Raw genomic sequence first — 21371 nt, forward strand, 5'->3', positions numbered from 1 at the left:
ACATTTACGCCAATTTTCCAGGACTGATGTTCCTAATACCTCACCTAATGATGTTCAAAGTGTTTGCTCCTTCTTATAGAGAGCACAGATGTATACCACCTTTGTCTTCAAATTGCTTATCATATAAATGGGTAGCACTGTAGCACTGTTCTCCCGTTGTTCATCGATTTTGCTCGAGTGGGCAACAGTAACATTTCCATTGTGAGACTTCTAGAAGGACATATTCTATGAGTTTGAGAGAAATGATTATCCCTCAGGACTTGCTTGATCAGGCAGTTTTATAGAAAAATTACTTCTGTATATACTTATTGAATACCTCAGCTGCACAAGGTTTGCTTAGTTTGTTGACTACACAGCTTAATACAAAGGTATCCAGGGAATTTGAATATAATTTGTTGTTATTGTCACTTGGAAAGCATAGCAAAGTGGTAGGGCATTTGCCTTGCACGCAGCCAACATGGCCGACCCGAGTTCGATTCCTCCACCCTTCTCGGAGAGCCCGGCAAGCTACCGAGAGTATTGCGCCCGCACGGCAGAGCCTGGCAAGCTACCCGTGACGTATTCAGTATGCCAAACACAGTAACAACAAAGTCTCCAATGGAGACGTTACTGGGCCTGCTCAAGCAAATCGATGAACAACAGTGACAGTGAAGTGACAGTGAAGTGAAGAGAAGAAAGCTGAGTTACACATAGTAGTTTAGAATATCATAATAATGTGCTTGGAATCTTTAGGAATGCATAGTCTGAAACAGCTTCCTGCCAGGTAGCCAGGCAGATGTGATCTGAGCAAGGATTCCCAGCATGTACTGTTATGTGCCTTTTCTGTATGCCTACTCTATGAGTGAGATAATTTTATTTGATACCTGTCTTTCTTTCTTACTATGCTAAGGAGAAAACTTTTTCTGCCTTCTGAATTTAAAAAGCATAAAGTCTTGGAACACCTTTTGCTATATACATAATCTGCAATGCTCCAGTTTGACTGCAGTTAAATGCGTGACCGCACTCAGTCTGTGTGGTCAGAGAGAGGTCCCATATGTGAATGCGAGAAGGAATCAAGCCCTTGTTGCCAGGATGGTTTTACCTTTATATACGCGTGTTCCATACTTTGCTTGTTATTAAGTTTATTTAACATAGATATGAACTGTTTATCGTTGGTGAAGTAGATTGCAAACTTTATAGGTAGCATGAATATGTTGTATTAAACATTTAAATTCTTCTTCAGCTACCAGCCGATAGTTGATTACATTGATGCTCAGTTTGAAGCCTATCTCCAGGAAGAATTGAGAATTAAGCGTTCTCTCTTTAACTACCATGATTCTCGTGTCCACGTGTGCCTCTACTTCATTGCCCCTACAGGGCACTCTCTGAAGAGCTTGGATCTCCTAACCATGAAGAGCCTAGATAGCAAGGTGGTTTGGAAAATTCAACTTATTACTCTTTAATATTTTTGAAACTACTAAAATACTTTTATAATGTATTGCATATATATGTGTGTATGTAGAAGCATGTACATTTCAAAAGCAATTAGTAAGCTCCAAATTGGGTTCTTTTCCAGTGAAACTCAATTTGGAAGATGAGATACAAAGAGAAAATATTAACATCAATTTTAATCTTTCTTAATAGCTTGCTTTTGAGAATATAGCTATTTATTTTTTAAGATAGTGTATTTGACACTAGTTTTATTTATGATACTATTAAGGAGAAGTTCACCGACAAAGATTAAGGTGCACTATCTACTATATAGTAAATTATGTTTCAATTTGGGACATATCAATATAAACACCTGCTTTGAATTTCTGAGCCAAATAACTAGGTATAAATATAAGGTATTTAAAAATTATGATTCCTAATGGAGACATCAAACTAATTCAGTTTAGATTTTTCAAATTTGTAGTAATGTCTAAAAACCACCATCTTACTAAAAACAAATCAGTAGCGTTTTTCTACAACCTCTGTGTGGGGAATGGAACTTTTGTTGTCCTAGCCAATCATTTAATGAGATTAGATTCATGGCGGTAAGGTACATGGATATGTGGGCGGTAAGGCCATACTGTTTTCTATATAGAGAAAATGGTATGAAGAACAGACTGACAAGTTGCATAATCCCCTAGTTTTGGCAATAGCTTTCATAAGGGTATAGAAGTCTATTTTAGGTGTTTTAATCATTTAATCAGGTATTTTAATCATTTAGGTATATATGTTTTTGTTGCTTGATTATATGGAAATGAATATTTTTAAGGGAATAAAAATAAGATCTCAAGTTTTTGTTGGAAGCAACATGATATCCTTTACACAAAGAGTTCCATGTCAGTGGGAAAAGGTTTTAAATACTGTCTTTTAAAAGGTGTCCTTGGGCAAGTTTCTACAGTAAGGAACCTCAGTTTCCTTAACTTTGAAATAAAGTCTAGACAAAATACTTAAGAGGCAGGTTGAAGACTATGATATTGATAGCTTGCCTTTAATTTTGAAAAGCGATCATTCTCCTGCTTGATATAGAAAGTTTCCTTCTACAAATAATGGGTTATCATTATGAGAAGTATCTGTTGCTTTCCCTCCCTTTTTATATAAATAGGATAGCACGGCGGTAGGGTGTTTGCCTTGCATGCAGCCAACATGGCCGACCTGAGTTCAATTCCTCCGCCCCTCTCGGAGAGCCCAGCAAGCTACCAAGAGTATCTCGCCCACACGGCAGAGCCTGGCAAGCTCCCCATGACGTATTTGATATGTCAGACACAGTAACAACAAAGTCTCCAATGGAGACGTTACTGGGCCCTCTCGAGCAAATTGATGAACAACGGGAGGACAGTGACAGTGACAGGCATCATATTTAGCATTCTGTTTGTGTGTTTTCCAAGCTTACTAGCTTACTGGCAGTGATATTGTAGTTAAGTATATGTGAGTACTTGCTAGCATCTGTTTTTTTGGAGGACCCCCAATATACATTCCTTTCTACACATTCTCCCAACACGACCAGGATCAGTGTCTTACTTGGCTGATAACCCTTTTAGTTTTAACTGTGAGCGTGAATGTACTTCGGCAAGAGGCTGGAGAAAGCAGTATATATGGCATTCAGTACTCCCTGTGCCTACCGTCCACTGGGGAATAGAATGTGTCTTGGAATGTATTCCTTGAGGATAACTACTATAGTTAGAAAAGTCTTCACATTCTTTGGAATATATGTAAGATGTGTATATCTAATTATATATAGCAAATGAAGGAAATTGGAGAAATAAATTTAAGACTAGAATAGGCACTATGACTTTTACTTTTCACTTTAATTCTAAAAATTATGTGGAACTCTGAACTCATATGACTTGTTAGCCTCAAATTTTTCACTAATGTGGATACATCAGTCTTTTGTTAGGTCACCAATATTTCTCCTTTCTTTTTAAGTTTCTATTGACGATTAACTAGTCTCTTTTTAATTGATATGATTTGCATATGCTTATGCCTCTGCTTCATCTTACCAGAGACACTATTGGAAATACTTGAGTATGGCTCTGTAACCTATAGGCTTCAGGTATATAACTTATACAGCATAATAAATAAGCATCTGAGTATATTAAATTATGTTTAATATATAAATCATACAGAATTATAAATAATCATCTGAATATATTAATTATATTTAATATATAACTTATACAACATTGTAAGTAAGCATCTGAATGTATTAAATTATGTCTATATTATAAAAGTTTCACTTTCACCAAATAGTTGACTCCTTTTATCCAGTTTGCCTAACCCTTAACATTAACCTTAAAGAACTAATTTTATAAGATTGACTGTCTTCATGACCTTGAATAATTTCCTTTCTAAAGTGGTAAAGCTTTAAATAATACAAAGAAAGTTATTTCTTGAGTCATGAAAACGTTACTGTTTGAAGACTTTTGTCTCTTTTACATCTTGGTAGAGTTTCTAATAGGGGGTGCAAATTGATTCAGGGAGGTAAGAAACGAAGGGAAGGCAGAAGGAAAAGAAAAACTTCACTTTTTTATAGTTTTTATAAGGAATCAATTGTTCTAGTTATTTAGTACTTAGCTTATTAGGAAATTAAACATTCTAAGAGAATTAACCTGGTAGTTTAGATTTGCCTCTTAAATTTACTTTTGTTTAATGATAGAATTCTAGGAGACATTGAGAGAAGAAATTGAAATTTCTTGATCTAAATTAAAATAAAAGATTAATATTATAAGAACTCTGTTTTTAAACGCAGTTATTGAAAGACCAGCATCTGTCAGAATGATTGTATAGGGTCAGTGGACTATGATAAGAATGAAACTGATTAACCGGGTTGTGACGTGACAAGCTTTTTGTGAAAGAGTTCAGGTAGTAAAGCTTTCAGGTTGTGTGGTCCCTTATAGAAATACTTACATTTGCTATTGCAGCATGAAAGTATTTATAAATAGCATAGAAATGTATTGGTTTGTCTGTGTTCTGGTACATCTTTACTTGAATAGACAATAATATATAATACATTGCATATCTCCTGATCTATTTAAAGAAATTTGTCAGAGACTGAGTTATTTTGAATATAGAAGTTCCAGGATCAAAAACAAACACACAATTCAAAGAGTCATGACCTTTTGTTTTTTCTTTATTCTGAATAGGTGAACATTATACCAGTAATTGCCAAAGCAGATGCGATTTCTAAAACTGAGTTGCAGAAGTTTAAGATCAAGCTCATGAGTGAATTGGTCAGCAGTGGTGTTCAGATATACCAGTTCCCAACAGATGATGAAACTATTGCTAAAATCAATGCTTCAATGAATGTAAGCTTCTAGATAAATACCATTTTACACATTAAACAAATAACTGATAAGTAACATGCTGCTAGTATATTTCCACTGTGTCTCTTACGAGGCTTCTTACAAGGTAAGTTTTAAGAAGTCAGATATAGAAAGATGTTTTAATTTTTCATTTCATGTCTACTATAATAGACAGATATAGCAGCATGTCATTCATAACTGTCAACTGATAAAACAAGCCATAGTGAAAAAAAAACTTTAAAAATCCATATTTTGCATGGTTCCCTTTAAATTGACATGATTGGAATAGGGAAAGCTGTAGATTAATTATAGATTAACGAGTAGATTAATAACTGATTATGTGTATGTGGGGGGGGGTGGAATCAGTATACAGATTCACACTACCGATGCAGAATTTGTTTTTCTGGGTTGGACCCACACCTGGCCACACTTGGACTCACCCTGGCGCTAGGAATCCAACTTGATTCTTGTGTATGCAAGGCATGAGCCCCACTGCCGTTGCATTGCTTTAGCTCTTGAAAGGGATTTTTATTTATTTGATTTACTTGAGGTGACATTGTTTTACAATGAATATGTTTTAGTGGGACAGATTCTCTTTTCAAATATACGTTACCACACTATGTCCACCGCCAAAATGCTAGCAGCTGTCCCTTTGCCACCCCATTCATTCTCCACTGATAACTTCAGTTCCACTGTCAGGATGCAAAGGTTTGATTCTGTATTGTCAGTTTGCTTAGTTTTCTCATTATAGTCTACATATCAGTAAAATTTCTTTCTCTTACCTTACCTCATATATAGCGTAGTATCTCACATATGAGAGATGCTCAAATAATTTTCTACATAGGGCCTGTAGATGACTTGTTTAACAGTATATGTTCACTTCAGATTTAAATTCTGGGGCATGAAAAATAATTTGATTTTAATAAATTTATTTGATAAGTTCTCTTATAATTATAAAACCCTTTTAGCCATTATTATTTCAGTGGTGTGAGATGTGATTGACGGGTTCTTCCACAGGGACATTTGCCATTCGCTGTTGTAGGGAGTATGGATGAAGTACAAATTGGAAATAAGATGGTCAAAGCTCGCCAGTACCCTTGGGGTGTTGTTCAAGGTAAATGAAACAAACAAAGGTTTGAAATAGAATATTGCCTAGTAAGTTTGGAAATTATATTTAATGCATTCTTTAAGGTTATGCTTATTTTGGATTGTGATTGGTTGCTAGATGTTCTATTTTAGCCCAATCCATAAAGTCTGGACAAATCTCTCCATTTTCTACATTATACCTTAGCTCATTGCTTACATGTTAGATTACTTGCCTGGATATACAAAAATATTCAGAAGGTGGGAAGTACTGTTCAAGCACTAAGAATAAAAATTGAGAATAAGTTGTAGTGTCTAAATGTGAATTTTTAAGCCAATTACTGGGTAATTTTAGGGCCCTTTAAATCATCACATAAATTGTATGTTTTTATTCATCAAAATATTGCCAATTATTTCTAAAACAAACCAGTCATCAAAATGAGAGATTTCAGTAGCTTTTATCTAGCTTTCTAATGAAACACAGCTGGACCAGGTATTGTGGTCCTGCCTCTGAAGATTTAGCCTGTCTGAAGATCTAGACTGTGTATTTGGTTTCCCGTGGCTGCACTTGTACTGAACTCTCATTTCCCCTAGACATAATCATTGAATAGTACACTATTACAATCATATATATGGCATTTACATTGTATTTTATAAAGTAAGAGATTATTATTAAATCAGGAAAACATAGGAAGATAATTTTGGTGTTGTGAGAGTACAGGAACCAATCCTGAAAGATATTTAATTATTATAGTATCTGGTTCAGTTGTTTGCTAGTGTTAATTAATTTGAAATAAATTTACTCCTGCTATCACTTTTTTCTAAATAGTAATTTTATAAGTTGTCAGATTTTATAGTTAATGACAGATGATCAAAAACAGAAGATGTATAACTTTTCTTATGAGTTACTAATTTTGGGAGATGTCTGCACAGGTTCATAAATGTGGCATCGTGTAAAAAATTGATTGTTTATAGTAAGTACAGATGGTATTTCTTGAGTGTGTAGAATTTATTCCATTGAAGCTTTAGTGAAACGACGTTAATTCCTCTAAGCACTTGAGCGAGTGGAAAATGTTTGGGGGACAGTTTGTAAGAAAAGATTAGTGAAGTAACTTCATTCTGTCATTATATGAAATAGTGCATTTCGTCCTATTTTCTTTTTTGTCTTTGGGCACTAAATTGAAAGCAGATATTCTAGTTGGCTCATTGTCTCTAGTTGAGTGTTAGGTTTATTCTGTACAAAAATCCTGGTCTCCTGTAAGCATCAGACATACAGATGCTAATCCGACGCCCTTCTGCCGTTTGATTATCTTAAATACGCTCCAATTTAGTCATCCAGAGACCCTGCCCTGGCTGGGGTCTGACTTGGCCTTCTGTCCCTTGCGCCCGCAGTGGAGAATGAGGACCACTGCGACTTCGTCAAGCTGCGGGAGATGCTCATCTGCACGAACATGGAGGACCTGCGCGAGCAGACCCACACGCTCCACTACGAGCGCTACCGGCGCTGCCGGCTGGAGCAGATGGGCTACCCGGACGCCCCCGAGAGCCCGCCGGCCAGGTAGGGGGTTGGGCATATGGGCTTCCTGAACGCCCCAGAGCAGGCCCACCAGGTAGGGGAGGCGGCCGCAGGGACCTCGCAGATGGGGACTAGGATGCTTCTATTATGTTGATTTACTATTTTTGTTATTGGGCTTCTTTAATATTGTGACACTTCCTTGCTTTTGAAGGATTTCTAAATCTGACTCTGATTTAAGGAGTTAGCTAGAAGACCATGAGCAAAACCCACTACTCTCATTTCATGCTGAAATGGAAAACTTGAAATTATTCACATATTTGTTTTATTATTGAATTTATAAAAATATATAAAAAGATGAAAGTATATTTATTATAAAAGGAAACTGGGTGTTTAATTTATATGTAATTCTATATTATATATAATTCTACATAATATATTAAGTGATTATATATAATTCTATATAATAATTAGGGCTGGAGCCATAGCACAGCGGTAGGGCGTTTGCCTTGCACGCAGCCAACATGGCCGACCCGAGTTCGATTCCTCCGCCCCTCTCGGAGAGCCCGGCAAGCTACTGAGAGTATCTCGCCCGCACGGCAGAGCTGGCAAGCTCCCCATGATGTATTCGATATGCCAAACACAGTAACAACAAAGTCTCCAATGGAGACGTTACTGGGCCCGCTCGAGCAAATCGACGAACAACGGGAGGGCCTATATAATATATAATATATCATATATAGGGAGAATATTCTATATAACATATAATACATAATATATAATTATATGATATACAATATATATAAATTATATATAATATATTATATGTAATATATTATATATAATTCTATATAACAAATAAATTATATATAAATTAATTTATATATAAATTATATATTTATAATATATATTTATTATAAAAGGCACTGTTAGCACTGTCCTCCCATTGTTCATTGACTCATTTGAGCGGGCACCAGTAACTCCATTGTGAAACTTGTTACTGTTTTTGGCATATGGAATACACAACTGGGAGCTTGCCAGCCTTTGCCATGGAGACGAGATGTTCTCAGTAGCTTGTTGGGCTCTCTGAGAGGGGCGGGGGGAATCGAACCCGGGTCAGCTGCGTGCAAGGCAAACGCCCTACTAAACAGCAAAACTGATAATTTCATTCTGATAAAAAGTTTGAAATGATTTAAATCTAGGGGCGAAATCTTAATAGAGGAAGGATAAAAGAAGTAAAGAGATAATACTGTTTCTTATAAGAAGAAAGAGATTAGTCCAATTCTTATTATATTATAGTGCAGTTTATAACAGCTTTAGAATCCAAGAATCTTACTGCTCAGTATTTGAAACTTGTGTTATTATAAACCTTCCTTTTCTTAAATTAAGACATGTAAATATGAGATTTAACTCTTTAATGTATTAAAGCAAATTTGTTTTGATGTGACCCTCTAGAGAACTTTTTCGATGGGGAAAAGCATATAGCGGAGACAAACATTATTTTATTTTTTGTTGAATCACTGTTTGATTGGGTTTCAGTCTTACAATGTTACAACACCCATTTCTTTACCAGTGTACATTTCCCAGCTCAGCTTTGGGGATGAAAAGGAAGAGGCAGAGAGGCTCTGAGCTCAATCCTTTTTTTAAGATGAAAAGTGTACAGATATTTTTCCCCCAATCTGTGGGGTATTTTTATTCTTATCATTATTGTAGAGCACAAACGTTTCAGGAGCTCATTAATTTGATACAGTCTTATTTATCTTTGTTTCCATTTCTGTGATCGGTGGCACTGAATCATTTAAAATACGTCTAGATTCAATGTCAGAAAGGTTCTGACTGTGTTTTTCTTAACACTTTTTTTAATTTATGGATTCAGGTATGGTATTAAGGTCTTTAGTTCATTTTGAAATTTTTTGTGCATGGTATGGAAAAGAGTTTGAGCTTAGATTTTGCTGCAACTGATCAGATTTCCCAACAGATTGTTGGAGGAAGGTTTCCTGTTCCACTTCATACTCATTGCTCCTTTGCCATAGGATGGCTTTCTGTATATCTAGGGATCTTTCTTTGAGCTCTCCATTAATTCTGTTTCATTGATCTGAGTCTTTTTTTTATTCTGCTACCACACTATCTTGATGAATGTGGCTTTATAGTGGAATTTTAAGTGGGGGAATGAGAAGACTCCCATCTTTTCTTTTCTTAGAATTGCTTTGGCAATTCTTGGGGAGTTACTCTATATAAAATCCAACTACATTTGATCTGTGTTTATGAATGTGTGTTCACAAAAGTGTGTGAGCAATCACCATATGCATTCCGTTACCATGAGCCACCTCCCCATCCTGACTGGCTGCCACTGTGAATGGACACACAAAGGAGAGGACAGGGTCACCAAGGTGGTTGATTATCAGTCACCATTTATTCCAGTCTCCGTCCTGCCATTTATTCCATTCTCCCCTCACACTAGTCTCCCCACACCCAATCATACAGCCTTACTTAAGAGCCCAACCTCCAAGGTTGGGGGTAGCAACTACACATAGGTAATATAGCACAATCGACATGTGTAAAACCCTTTCAGGGAAGCTTCTTCCAAGACAAAGAACTCATCCTGCTAGGATATCTGCTCATGAGTTAGATTTCATGTAGGGGCTTATTTCTCATTTCCTTCATATCCATTTAAACGGTCATCTTAAATTTGCTTCTTAATAATCTTTCTAAGTCATTTGTATGGACACAGTAGGAGATATATTAAGCTTAGAGGGTGGCTCTCCTAGGAATATCTCGCTTAGATCCTAGACTACAGTCCTCAGGCCAGATTAGTCCTTCCTAACCCTAGCAGGTCCTTGTCTAGTCACTTCTCTTTGAATCATGACAGAATTTGTCCACAACCTTGCTCTGAACTTACTATAAGTTTTTTGGCACTTGGGCTGTCCCGTTTCAATGCCAAGGTAACTTGCAGCTTGCCCTGGGTCCATCCAAGTCCCTTCATTGGACCCTCCTTTTGGGTTGCTAGGAACTAAGGGCAACTTAGACTCCATTCGAGTAAATATGACAGATGTCCAGGAGTAAATATTATTCGAAGCCAATTAACTATCGAGTTACAAAAGCAGAATTAACTGTCTTCCTGTTTCTATACTAAAAGAACATTGGTCTAAAGTATACTGTGCAAAGGACATATGAGAAAGAGAAAAGCATATTTAATATTTCACTTGATAACTTGATCACTTGACTTCCCGTTAATCATCAATTTGCTCGAGCGGGCACCAGTAATGTCTCCATTTGTCCCTGTCGCGTGCTAGTGTAGCACAATGGCATCTGTTTGTTCTATGAGCACAAAGAGCCTCAATCTGATCGTTCAGGATGTCGATAAAGAAGTCTGACCATCTGGTAGGTGGGCGGCCACGCGGTCTTTTGACATCCCGTGGAATCCAGTTGGTAATGGCTCTAGTGCAGCAGTCGTCTCCAAATCTCATTACCTGTCCAGCCCGTCTGATTTTCGACACCTTAGCAAACGAGACAGCGTCTATGATTCTTGGTAGTGGAGGTAGCGGAGGTCAATATTTCACTTATACACACAAAATCCAGAGTCCTTAGAAGAATCTGACCTTACAAGTCACAGGATCTGATTTGGGAATATAAGTGATTAAGAGATAGGGGAAGCAAAGCACAGAGAAGAAGTTAAAGATAAACACATAGGAGTGGGAATGCCTTGGGAGCACTGTGATGGGTATAACTCAATAAACCTAAGCTTCCTTTAGCAAAGGAGAAAGGACAGAGGAGAAAGGACTAACGACTTATCCTACAATGAAAATGTTCCTGTGATTTCTCTTGTGACTGAATTGAATTTGTATTATGTATTGGTTGGTATTGTCATTTTGGTAATGCTTAAAATCCATGAGTAGGAGATGGTTTTCATTTCCTTGTGTATTTTATTTCTTTCAGTTATGATTTGTAGTTTTCTTTTCATAAGTCTTCCACCTCTGCTGATAAGCCAATTCTAAGATCCTTGGTTTCTTGAGCCGCAATTATTAATGAAGCTGTTTTTTTAAATTTCTTTTTAATTTCATTATATATAGAAATGCCATAGATTTTTTCATATTGATTTTATAACCTACTACTTTGCTATACAAGTTTATAATTTCTATGAAAGTTTTTTGTAGTCTTGGGAGTTTTCTAAATATCATATCATGTCATGTCTTCTAAAGATAGTGATATTTTGACTACTTTTTCTGCCTGTGGATGCCATTAATATATTTTCTTGTCTAATTTCTATAGCTAGGACTTGCAGTACTATTATCATGAATGGGTGTTGGATCTTATCAAGTGTTATCAAGTGTTATTTTATCAAGAAGTCTCTGCATCTCTAAGTATTATGTAATTTTTATTTTTTTATATTGATATTATGTGGTGTATTCGATATGCCAAATCCAGTAAATACTATGGGTCTCATTCCCCTGACCCTGAATACAGCAGCGTTGAGAAGGATGTGGAAGGAGAGGCTGATAAAATATCAAGGCCAAACTAGGCTGCCAAAACGAAGAAAGACAAAAATGACCTGTACCTTCAATGCACATACACAGGCATCAGATGCATCCATCAAGGACCTGATGGTACAAGCGCAAAAGATCAAGTATGACATCATTGGTTTGACTTAGACAAGAAGGCATCAATCAAATCATGCTGTTTTTGACACTGGAGAAGAACTGCTCCTTGGAACATGCGACAAAAGAGGCGTTGGTGGTGTCGGTGTACTTGTGAACATGAACTTAGCCATGAGCATCGATTCATTCAAATGCCTAACAACTCGAATCAGACAATTACACTTGAATAGATGTGGCTCACTGCTGGCACTTTCTATCTTCATTGTCTATGCACCAACATCAAATTATGATGAAGGAGAAATTGAGAAGTTCTACATGGAGCTGGAGAAGTACTATAAAGAAGACCACACCTTCTACAAGATTGTTGTCAGTGATTTTAATGCCTAGATAGGACCAAGAAGATCAGCCGAAGAACTCCACATCGGGACCCATGGCCTAGAATGGAACGAACAGGGTGAGAGACTGTCTGAGTTTATCATGTCAACCAAGACCATTCATGGTAACTCACAGTTCCAGAAGGCCAAATCTAAACATTGGACATGGGAGTCTCCTGGTGAACAGTTCCACAACAAAATTGACCACATCATATTCAATCAACAGTTTTGCCTGACTGATGTCACTGATATCTCAAAATTCCAAACGGGATCGGACCAACGTCTCCTTCATGCAAAATTCTGCTTCACAGAGCGGGGAGAAAGGAATGTAATGTTTAAGAAAAGAACTCCCAGAACGACCACCAACTGGGAGCTCTTTGACTTTGTTGGGACAACATGGGAAGATGCTGTCATTGACAACATAGACAAGGAATACGATCGACTGGTTCAGCACCTCCATGATTGTGCAAGGAATGCCAAGAGAGTGATAACCACAAAAAAAGCCTGTCTTCGAAAACTCTTGAACTTATTCACCAACGTGGCTTCGCGCATGCCTCAGGCAACCACAAGCGAACGTCCAAGCTCCCAAAGCAGTGTAGAGAAATGTTCAAGGAAGACCTCAAAGAGAGAAGAGAAGCAGTGCTGGTAGATACAGCAGAAGCCGGGAAAAGCATTCGTAATGCCTGCCTGTCCTTAACCAACTACAAGACCGAGATGACTCCCCTCTGACGTCCTGATAGCTATCACATCTTCCAGAAGGGAAATGGAGAAGATTATTCATGACGTCTACTCAGATGTCTTTAATAGCCACGTCCACCTGCCCACATACCAAATTCCGCAGGATGGATATGTCGTTCCCAACGTCCTCCTTCTGAAATCCAACACGCTATCTCGTCGGTAAAGAAACAAAGAGCACCTGGCTTAGACAAGGTCAGGCCTGGACACCTGAAGAAACTGCCGTCAGTACTCATCAATATGCTGGCTTGGCTCTTCACACGCTACCTGTCTGAATGCAAAGTTCCATCTCAATGGAAAACCAGCAGGACTGTATACTATTATACAAGAAGGGAGACATCCATGACATTGGCAACTATCGCCCAATCTGTCTATTGCCTGTCATCCACAAGCTGTTCACTCGAGTCGTCCTAAATAGGATTGACAGAACACTGGATGAAGAACAACCATGCGAGTAATCCGGGTTCCGAAAAGGATTCAGCACCATCGACCATATCCACATGATAACCAACCTCATTGAGATTTCTCGGGAGTTCAAGATGCTGCTCTGTCTAACATTCATTGATTTAAAGAAGGCCTTTGATTCTGTTGAGACAGAAGTGGTCATCAAAGCCCTAGCCAATAAGGGCATTCAAACTCAATACATCAGGATCCTCCGTAAGCTGCATTATGGATTCACTACCAGGATCTCACCATTCTACAAAGAAGTGATCATCGATATCAAGAGAGGGGTTAGGCAGAGTGAAACCATTTCACCAAAACTCTCCAGTGCCACCCTTGAGAACGTCATGCGATGATTGGAATGGGTGGGAAGGAATGGGAGTGAAGATAGATGGTCGGCAACTATACCACCTTATGCTTTACTGATGACATCGTTCTAATAACAGAAAACATCAGCAAGTGGCACAGATGCTGGTAAACTTCGACCGTGAATGTGGAAAGGTCAGATTACAGCTGAATCTCACAAAGACAATGTTCATGAGAAGGTCTTGTTCCTGACGTTCCATTCGCTCTCAGCAGAATGACCATTTTCGAATGCAACGGTTATGTACCTAGGTTGAGAAGTCAACATGACGAATGGCCTGGCACCTGAATTGCATAGGAGGAAGAGAGGGGCTTGGAATGCCTTCAAGAGCGTCAAAGAAATAACAAAGATGACGAAGAACCTCCAGCTCTGAGCACATCTCTTCAATTCCACTGTTCTTCCTGCATTAACATATGCCTCAGAGACCCTACAAAAACAGGATAAGAATGCTATTTGGGTCTCTCAAAGAGGAATCGAAAGAGCCATTACTGACTGGATTCCACGGGACTTCAAAAGATCGCGTGGCCACCCACCTAATCGATGGTCAGACTTCTTAGTCAAGACCCTGAACAATCGGTTTGAGGCTCTTCGTGTTACTAGAATGAGCAGATGCCATTGGGCTATGCTAGCACACAACAGGGATGATTGGAGATGTTACTGGTGCCCGCTTGAGCAAATCAATGAGTAACGGGATATCAAGTGATCAAGTGATGTTGATAAGGTGTTACTATGTTTAATGACTTGCATGTATAACTCGATCCATGCATCTCTAGGATCCTATTTTTCCATGGTGTACGATCTTTTTGGTGTAATTTTGGATTCTGTTTGCTAATATTTTATTGAGGATCTTTATATCCATATTCATAAGTGATATAGGTCTATTGTTTTCTTTTTTCGTGAGGTCTCTGTCTGATTTTGGTATCAGCATAATGCTTGTCTCATAGAGATTGGGAGAAATCCTGTTTCTTCAACTTTCTGGTTTTATTTATTTGTTTGGAGACACGCCATACACCTTGTTGCTCATAGCTTATTCTAGGCTCTGTGCTCAGGAATCACTTCCATCAGGGCTCAGGGAAAGTTGATATGTGGTGTCTGGTGTGTTCAGGGCAAATACTTTATCTATTGTAGTATCTTTCTGACCCCTTCATTAGCTTTCTGAAAGAGCCAGAAAAGGGTTGTCTTTAAACGTTTGGAAGAACTGCCTAGTAACTCCATTTGGGTCAGGGCTTTTGCTTTAGGGGAGTTTTTAAAGTTTTATTCTAGTTTCTTTGATTGTATTTATCCTCTTATTATGGTCCCTTTCCTCTTTAAGATTATGAGAGCACAAAATTTATACATTTCTTCTAATGCCCCCAATTTTTTGGCATAAAAATTTTCATGGTTGTCCCTGATAATCCTTTGAATTTCTATAATATGACATTCGTTTCTGATTGTTTTTCTCTATCTCTTTCTCTCTCTCTCTTCCTCTCTTTGTCTAGTTGATGTTTTTTCAATCTTGTTTATTTTTTCAAAGAACCAGCTCTTTGTTTCATTGGTTTTTTTAAAATGATTTTTTTCAGTTTGAAGTTCATTGAGTTCTGCTCTATTTAATTTTCCTTTTATCTACTTGCTTTGGATTCCCTTTCTTGGCCTTTATCTGCTGCTTCAGCTGTGTAGTTTGATTATTTATGTGGTCCCTTTCTTGTTTCCTAATGAACATTAGGTTGCTGTGAACTTTCCTCTGCACACCAGTTTTTCTGTTTTTCGTATGTGATTCAGGTGTTCATTCTCATTTGTTTCTAGTAGTCATTTGATATCCTCTTTTACACACTGGGAGTTAAGTAGTAATTTTTTAAATTTCCAGTTGTTTGTACTTTCCCTGATCCTGTTTATGGTTAATATCATCTAAGTCTGAGAGAACAGTTGATAGTATTTCAATTTTATTGATCACTTGATCACTTGACTTCCCATTACTCATCGGTTTGCTCGAGCAGGCGCCAGTAACGCCTCCATTCGTCCCTGTTGCATGCTAGTATATCCCAATGGCATCTGTTCATTCTAGGATCATGAAGAGCCTCAAACCGATCATTCAGGGTCTTGACGAAGAAGTCTGACCATCTCGTAGGTCAGTGGCCGTGGCCATGTGGTCTTTTGACGTCCTGTGGAATCCAGTCAGTAATGGCTCTAGTCCAGCGGTCGTCTCTAAATCTCATTAAGTGTCCAACTCATCTGATTTTCGACGCCTTGGCAAACGAGACAGCAACCCTGATTCTAGACTGTCGATGGAGGTTGGAACTCTGCATTCTTTCTCTCATTTGAGTGAAGCGTGATACTCCAAGCATAGCTCTTTCGATTCCTCTTTGGGGGACCCGAATAGCGTTCTCATCCTGTTTTTGTAGGGCCTCGGTCTCTGGGGCATATGTTAATGCAGGAAGAACAATGGAATCGAAGAGATGTGCCTGGAGCCAAAGGTTTTTCGTCCTCTTAGCTATTACAAGGGTGATTACAGGCCCCCGCAAATGCCTCTATCCCTCTTGGAGAGCCTTGAAAGCTACCGAGAGTATCCCGTTTGCATGGTAGAGCTTGGCAAGCTATCTGTGGTGTATTCGATATGCCAAAACCAGTAAATTTTATTGATATCATGGAGATATGTTTTGTGACCCAACATCTGGTCTATCATGGAAATGTCCTGGAGAAGGATGTGTACTCTGTATTTTAGAGATGAAGGGCTTTATATGTACCTTCTGCCCATCTCTTCCTTTTTTCCTTCATGGCTAGTGTTTCTTTGTTGAGTTGATTTGTCCAGTTGTGACAGGGATTGTTTCTCTTACTGTGTTACTGTCATTGTCTACCTTCATATCTACTAACAGTTTTAGATAATTTGATGATTGATTATTAGGTGAACATAAATGTTTTGGAGTGTGTTCGGTATTGATTCCATGATCATTAAGAAATGACCATTCTTCTTTGGGGCTGGAGCAATGGCACAGCAGGTAGGGCATTTGCCTTTCACGTGGCCAACCTGGTTCGATTCCCAGCATCCCTTATGTTCCCCTGAGCCCTGCTTGGGATAATTTCTGAGTGCAGAACCCAGGAGTAACCCTTGTGAATCGCCAGGTATGACCCAAAAAGTCAAAAAAATGACCATTTTTGTTCTTATACCGTTGTACTGTGCAATCTGATAAAGCATGGTCACTGGAGTCTTTTTCTAAGGGAATTACTTGCTAATCAGATGCTTTACAGCCTTTGGCTTTGAGTCCCTGTTTACATGAACTGTTCAGGTATATATTTTATAGGCAGCAAAAAATGGGGTTCAGTGTTTTGATCCATTCTGCTACTCTGTGTCTTATGCCTCTATATACCCAAAAGGTGAGAGAGAGAAAAAAAGGGAATGCCCCACCCCACCCTGCCTCTTTGGCAGGGCATTCCCTTTTTCTCTCTCTCTCTCCTTTTGGGTTCCAGCTCAACAGTGTTTTTCTTAGTATAAAGTCAGCATGCTGACATCCATCCTCCATGTGTTTAGGGTTCTCTTTACTACCCGGGAGGTTACAGATTCTAGTCGTTTTGTTATCTAGTTTAGTCTTAAAGAATTCACTGGCATTTTTATGGATTAGATAGAGTTTATATAATGTTTTCGACAGGGTGGTCATTTTAGCAGTTAACTGAAATAGAAGAATGAAAAATTTCTGACATTTTAGTAAGTCTGTTACTATGTGATGCTGATGTAAGATGCTAACCATAGTGTTCTGGGACAGACCTTGCTCTGTGGGTGACACAGACCATGCTGCAGTTTTGTGTCCTCAGAGCACTGTGTCAAACCCTCAGGTGTGCAACACTAGACTGAAAATCACTAGGTGTAGCAGGTAGTTTGCTTTAGATTGCTGTGTGAAATGGGACATTGTACATGTTAGGACTTGTGAGATTTGACTTGAGATGGGGAGAGTGGGAGAACTGGGATATAGAGGCATTCAGATTGCATGCAGTTGGCCTGGATTTGCTCCCTGGCATTACAAATGATCCTCTGTTCACCACCAGGAGTAATCCCTGAGTACAGCTGCATGTGGCCCAAAGTGAAAAACAAAAAAAGAAGAAGAAAAAGGAAAAAAAAAGAACAAAATAAATTACTGCAATAATTAAGATAGAAACTGAAAGATCAAATCGGGTTATAACAGGATAGCTATAGAACCCAAAATGAGTCAGACTGGATTAGGGGCCAAAGAGATAGTACAGCAGGTAATGCACTTACTTGATTTGCATACAGCTGATCCTTGGCTGCACACATGGTTCCCCAAATATCACCCAGAGTATGTCCTGAGAACAGAAAGCCAGGAGTAAGCCCTGAGCACGCACTGCCAGGTGTGACCACTAAGGAACCAAAACAGAAACACTCCAGAGTAAATGATGTCAGGGTCACAGGCTGGACTCACAGGTCTTAGTGATCAGATATAGAGATATGGGGAAGGGAGAAGTTAAAGATGACTTTTTTAACTTTAGATTTCATGTCCTTAATGAATATTGAAAGAAATTTTTCTTTGGGGTGCAATGACTTCTTGTGAAGAACTTAAGAAAATGGAGGTTTCAAAATTCTTCAGGGCTGGAGTGATAGCACAGCGGGTAAGGTGTTTGCCTTGCACGCAGCCAACATGACCGACACAGGTTCGATTCTCAGCACCCCATATGGTTCCCTGAGCACCGCCAGGAGCAATTCCTGAGTGCATGAGCCAGGAGTAACCCCTGAGCATCGCCAGGTGTGACCCAAAAAGCAAAATAAATAAATAAAAATAAATAAAAATTAATTAAAAAAATTCTTCCTATTACTGTAATTCTGTAGGGTGTGTGTGTGTGTGTGTGTGTGTGTGTGTGTGTGTGTGTGTGTGTGCCGTGCTTTAGGAAATTTTATGCTTTAGGTTGCTGTCTGAAATGGGACATTGGAACATGTTATAACCTATTAGATTTGACTTGAGATTATTTCAGTTTTTACAAGTTTTTATATCATCATTTTAACATAACAGTATCTCAAATAACTTTTCAGTCTTCAAGAAAATTATGAAGCCAAAAGACATGAATTTTGTGGTGAACGCCACAAGAAGGAAGAAGAAATAAAGCAGATGTTTGTGAAGCGAGTAAAGGAGAAAGAAGCCATCCTGAAAGAAAGTGAAAGAGAGGCAAGTATGCTCGTTTGATGTCATTTTTCTTTTCCTTTTAATAGGACACCTAAAGGAAAATAATGTAAATTACATTATCGAAAGAATGTCATTGACTTGCTCTTATAGACAGTTTGTTCTTGAAAAGATTTTAACATTCTTTTGATACAAATTTAAATGATCTAAAATAAAAATTAGGGACTTTTTGAGAAACTAGTCTTCTGTTACAAACGGTCATCAAGAACTTGTAATGGACTACATTACTAAGAAGTGTTTTAACTATTTTAGACATTAGTCATGAATATTCGAGCTATGGCTTGGCAAAGCTTTTCTTTGAAAATTGTTGTAATTCTTGGGGTCAAATTTGAACTCAGTCTTTCTCTACAAGTCCCTGGGGTTTTTCCCCTTAGATTTCACATATATATATGTGAAATATATATATATATATAAATATATATATTTATATATATAATAAAACCCAAATTTCTTCTGCCTGCAACAGACACATCTGATCTCTCAGGTAAATTCTCACTCAGAGTAAAAGGTTGGAAAACAATTGCATGAGCTACTGGTACACTATGACAAGTAGAGATAGCTTTACTTTTTTTTATCCAAATACCATTCATGATGAAGAAAACAGTAAGAGGTAGGGATAAACACTGCATGCTGGTTAGGGATCAGCAGATCAAGAGAATTTAACTTTTATCCACATATATGGATGGAATCAAATACCAGCAAAGTTTATAAAGGTATAAAACAACTGCTAATATATCAGTAGAGCTGCATTGTCTGCACTGCAGTAATAATGGGAGACGTTAACACCCCCACTCTCATCATTGGACAGTTTGGTGAGTCAGTGAGTTTCTTTCAGGTAATAAAAAGCCCTAAATGAGAAATTTGGAGAACTGAGAATTTTCAATGAATTTTCAATATGTACAGGATCTTCTAAACATAAGAAAGCTGAACGTATGTTCTTTACCAAGATCACATGAAACGTTCAAGATTGATCACATGCTGGGACCCAATTTGAGTGCCTATATATTCACAAAAATAGGAGTCATATCAAGTATCTCTTTAGACCAAAATGAAAGTAGTTGTTACTGTGTTACTGTGTTTGGCATATCGAATACGTCATGGGGAGCTTGCCAGGCTCTGCCGTGCGGGTAAGATACTCTCGGTAGCTTGCCAGGCTCTCCGAGAAGAGGAGAGGAATCGAACTCGGGTCTACCATGTTGGCTGCGTGCAAGGCAAACGCCCTACCGCTGTGCTATCGCTCCAGCCCTGGGGAAAGATTTAACATTCAGAAACTACCAATATCAAAGAAGAAATAAAAATGTTTCTCAGAATGAGAAAATAAAAATATTTATGTGATGAAGCAAAAGTGTACTATGGAGGAAATTTATATCTCTATAAGTTTGCATCATGAAAGAAGCTCAAATCAGTACGTTAACCTCAAAACTTGACAAACTAGGTCAACAAATGAATCACAAAGTGAGTAGAAGAAATGAAATAAACAAAATCTGAAATAAGTGTCATAGAAATCAGGAAAAAAATACAAAGAATAATTGAAACCAGAAGGGTTTTAGTTAACCTCAGAAAATAGTTTTATTTTCTTCCTTTGTAATCAATTCTACTTTTCACCCACATTCCCTGGTCTTCAGTTCTAGAATTTTGCTCTTTCCAGAATGATTTTTCAGAATATTTTATTTAAAAAATCTCAGTAAGAAATCTTTTTTTTTATGTAGGAGTACTGCCATTTGTTTAGCTACTGATTAGCTGATTGCATTGGGCAAGAACTCCACCTAACTTTTTTTCATTTTTTATCATTTTATTTATTGAATTACCATGAGAGCAGTTACAAAGCTTTTGGTTTTAAGTCTCGGTCATACAATGAAACACCCATACCTTCACCAGTGCCCATTCTCCACCACCAAAACCCCCCGTATACCACCATCCCACACCCTTCCCCCTACCTGTGTGGCAGATGATTTTCAAATTACTCTCTCTCTACTTTGATCACATTCAATATTTTGACACCAGACTCACCATTATTATTTGGGATTTTATCTCAACACTCAAATCTGCTGAAAAGGCAATAGTAGACAATTTGTTTTCTATTGCTGGTTAAGAATAACATATGATGTCACATGGCTGCAGTAGTGGCCACGCGAGTTTGAAATTTCGAAATTTTAACACTTAAATCTGGAGGGATTTCTGCCAAAACCTGCTGGGTTCCAAGATTTGTTCCAGAGTCTCTGGGATCATGGCCTTTAAACACCTTGATCAGGAGCCAGAAAGTCTGTTCATGGGTGGCAACTCGGGTTCTCTTTGGGATGGGGAGGAAAGAGCCGGCTCTACCCCCATCCCATGAGGC

At 38.2% G+C, this 21371-nt stretch overlaps 1 protein-coding gene across 1 annotated transcript in view; it reads left to right on the forward strand.

Annotated features, from left to right (window-relative positions):
- The window catches only part of SEPTIN10 (septin 10), a 104882-nt gene that overhangs the window by 72578 nt on the left and 10933 nt on the right, over nt 1-21371 (forward strand). Inside the window, 5 exon segments of the mRNA XM_056114689.1 lie at nt 1223-1409; nt 4611-4772; nt 5787-5883; nt 7245-7410; nt 18886-19018. Coding sequence (XP_055970664.1) covers nt 1223-1409; nt 4611-4772; nt 5787-5883; nt 7245-7410; nt 18886-19018 — 745 coding nt within the window.

The sequence above is a fragment of the Sorex fumeus genome, unplaced genomic scaffold, assembly GCF_029834395.1.
Source record: "Sorex fumeus unplaced genomic scaffold, SorFum_2.1 ptg000026l, whole genome shotgun sequence".
NCBI lineage: Eukaryota > Metazoa > Chordata > Mammalia > Eulipotyphla > Soricidae > Sorex > Sorex fumeus.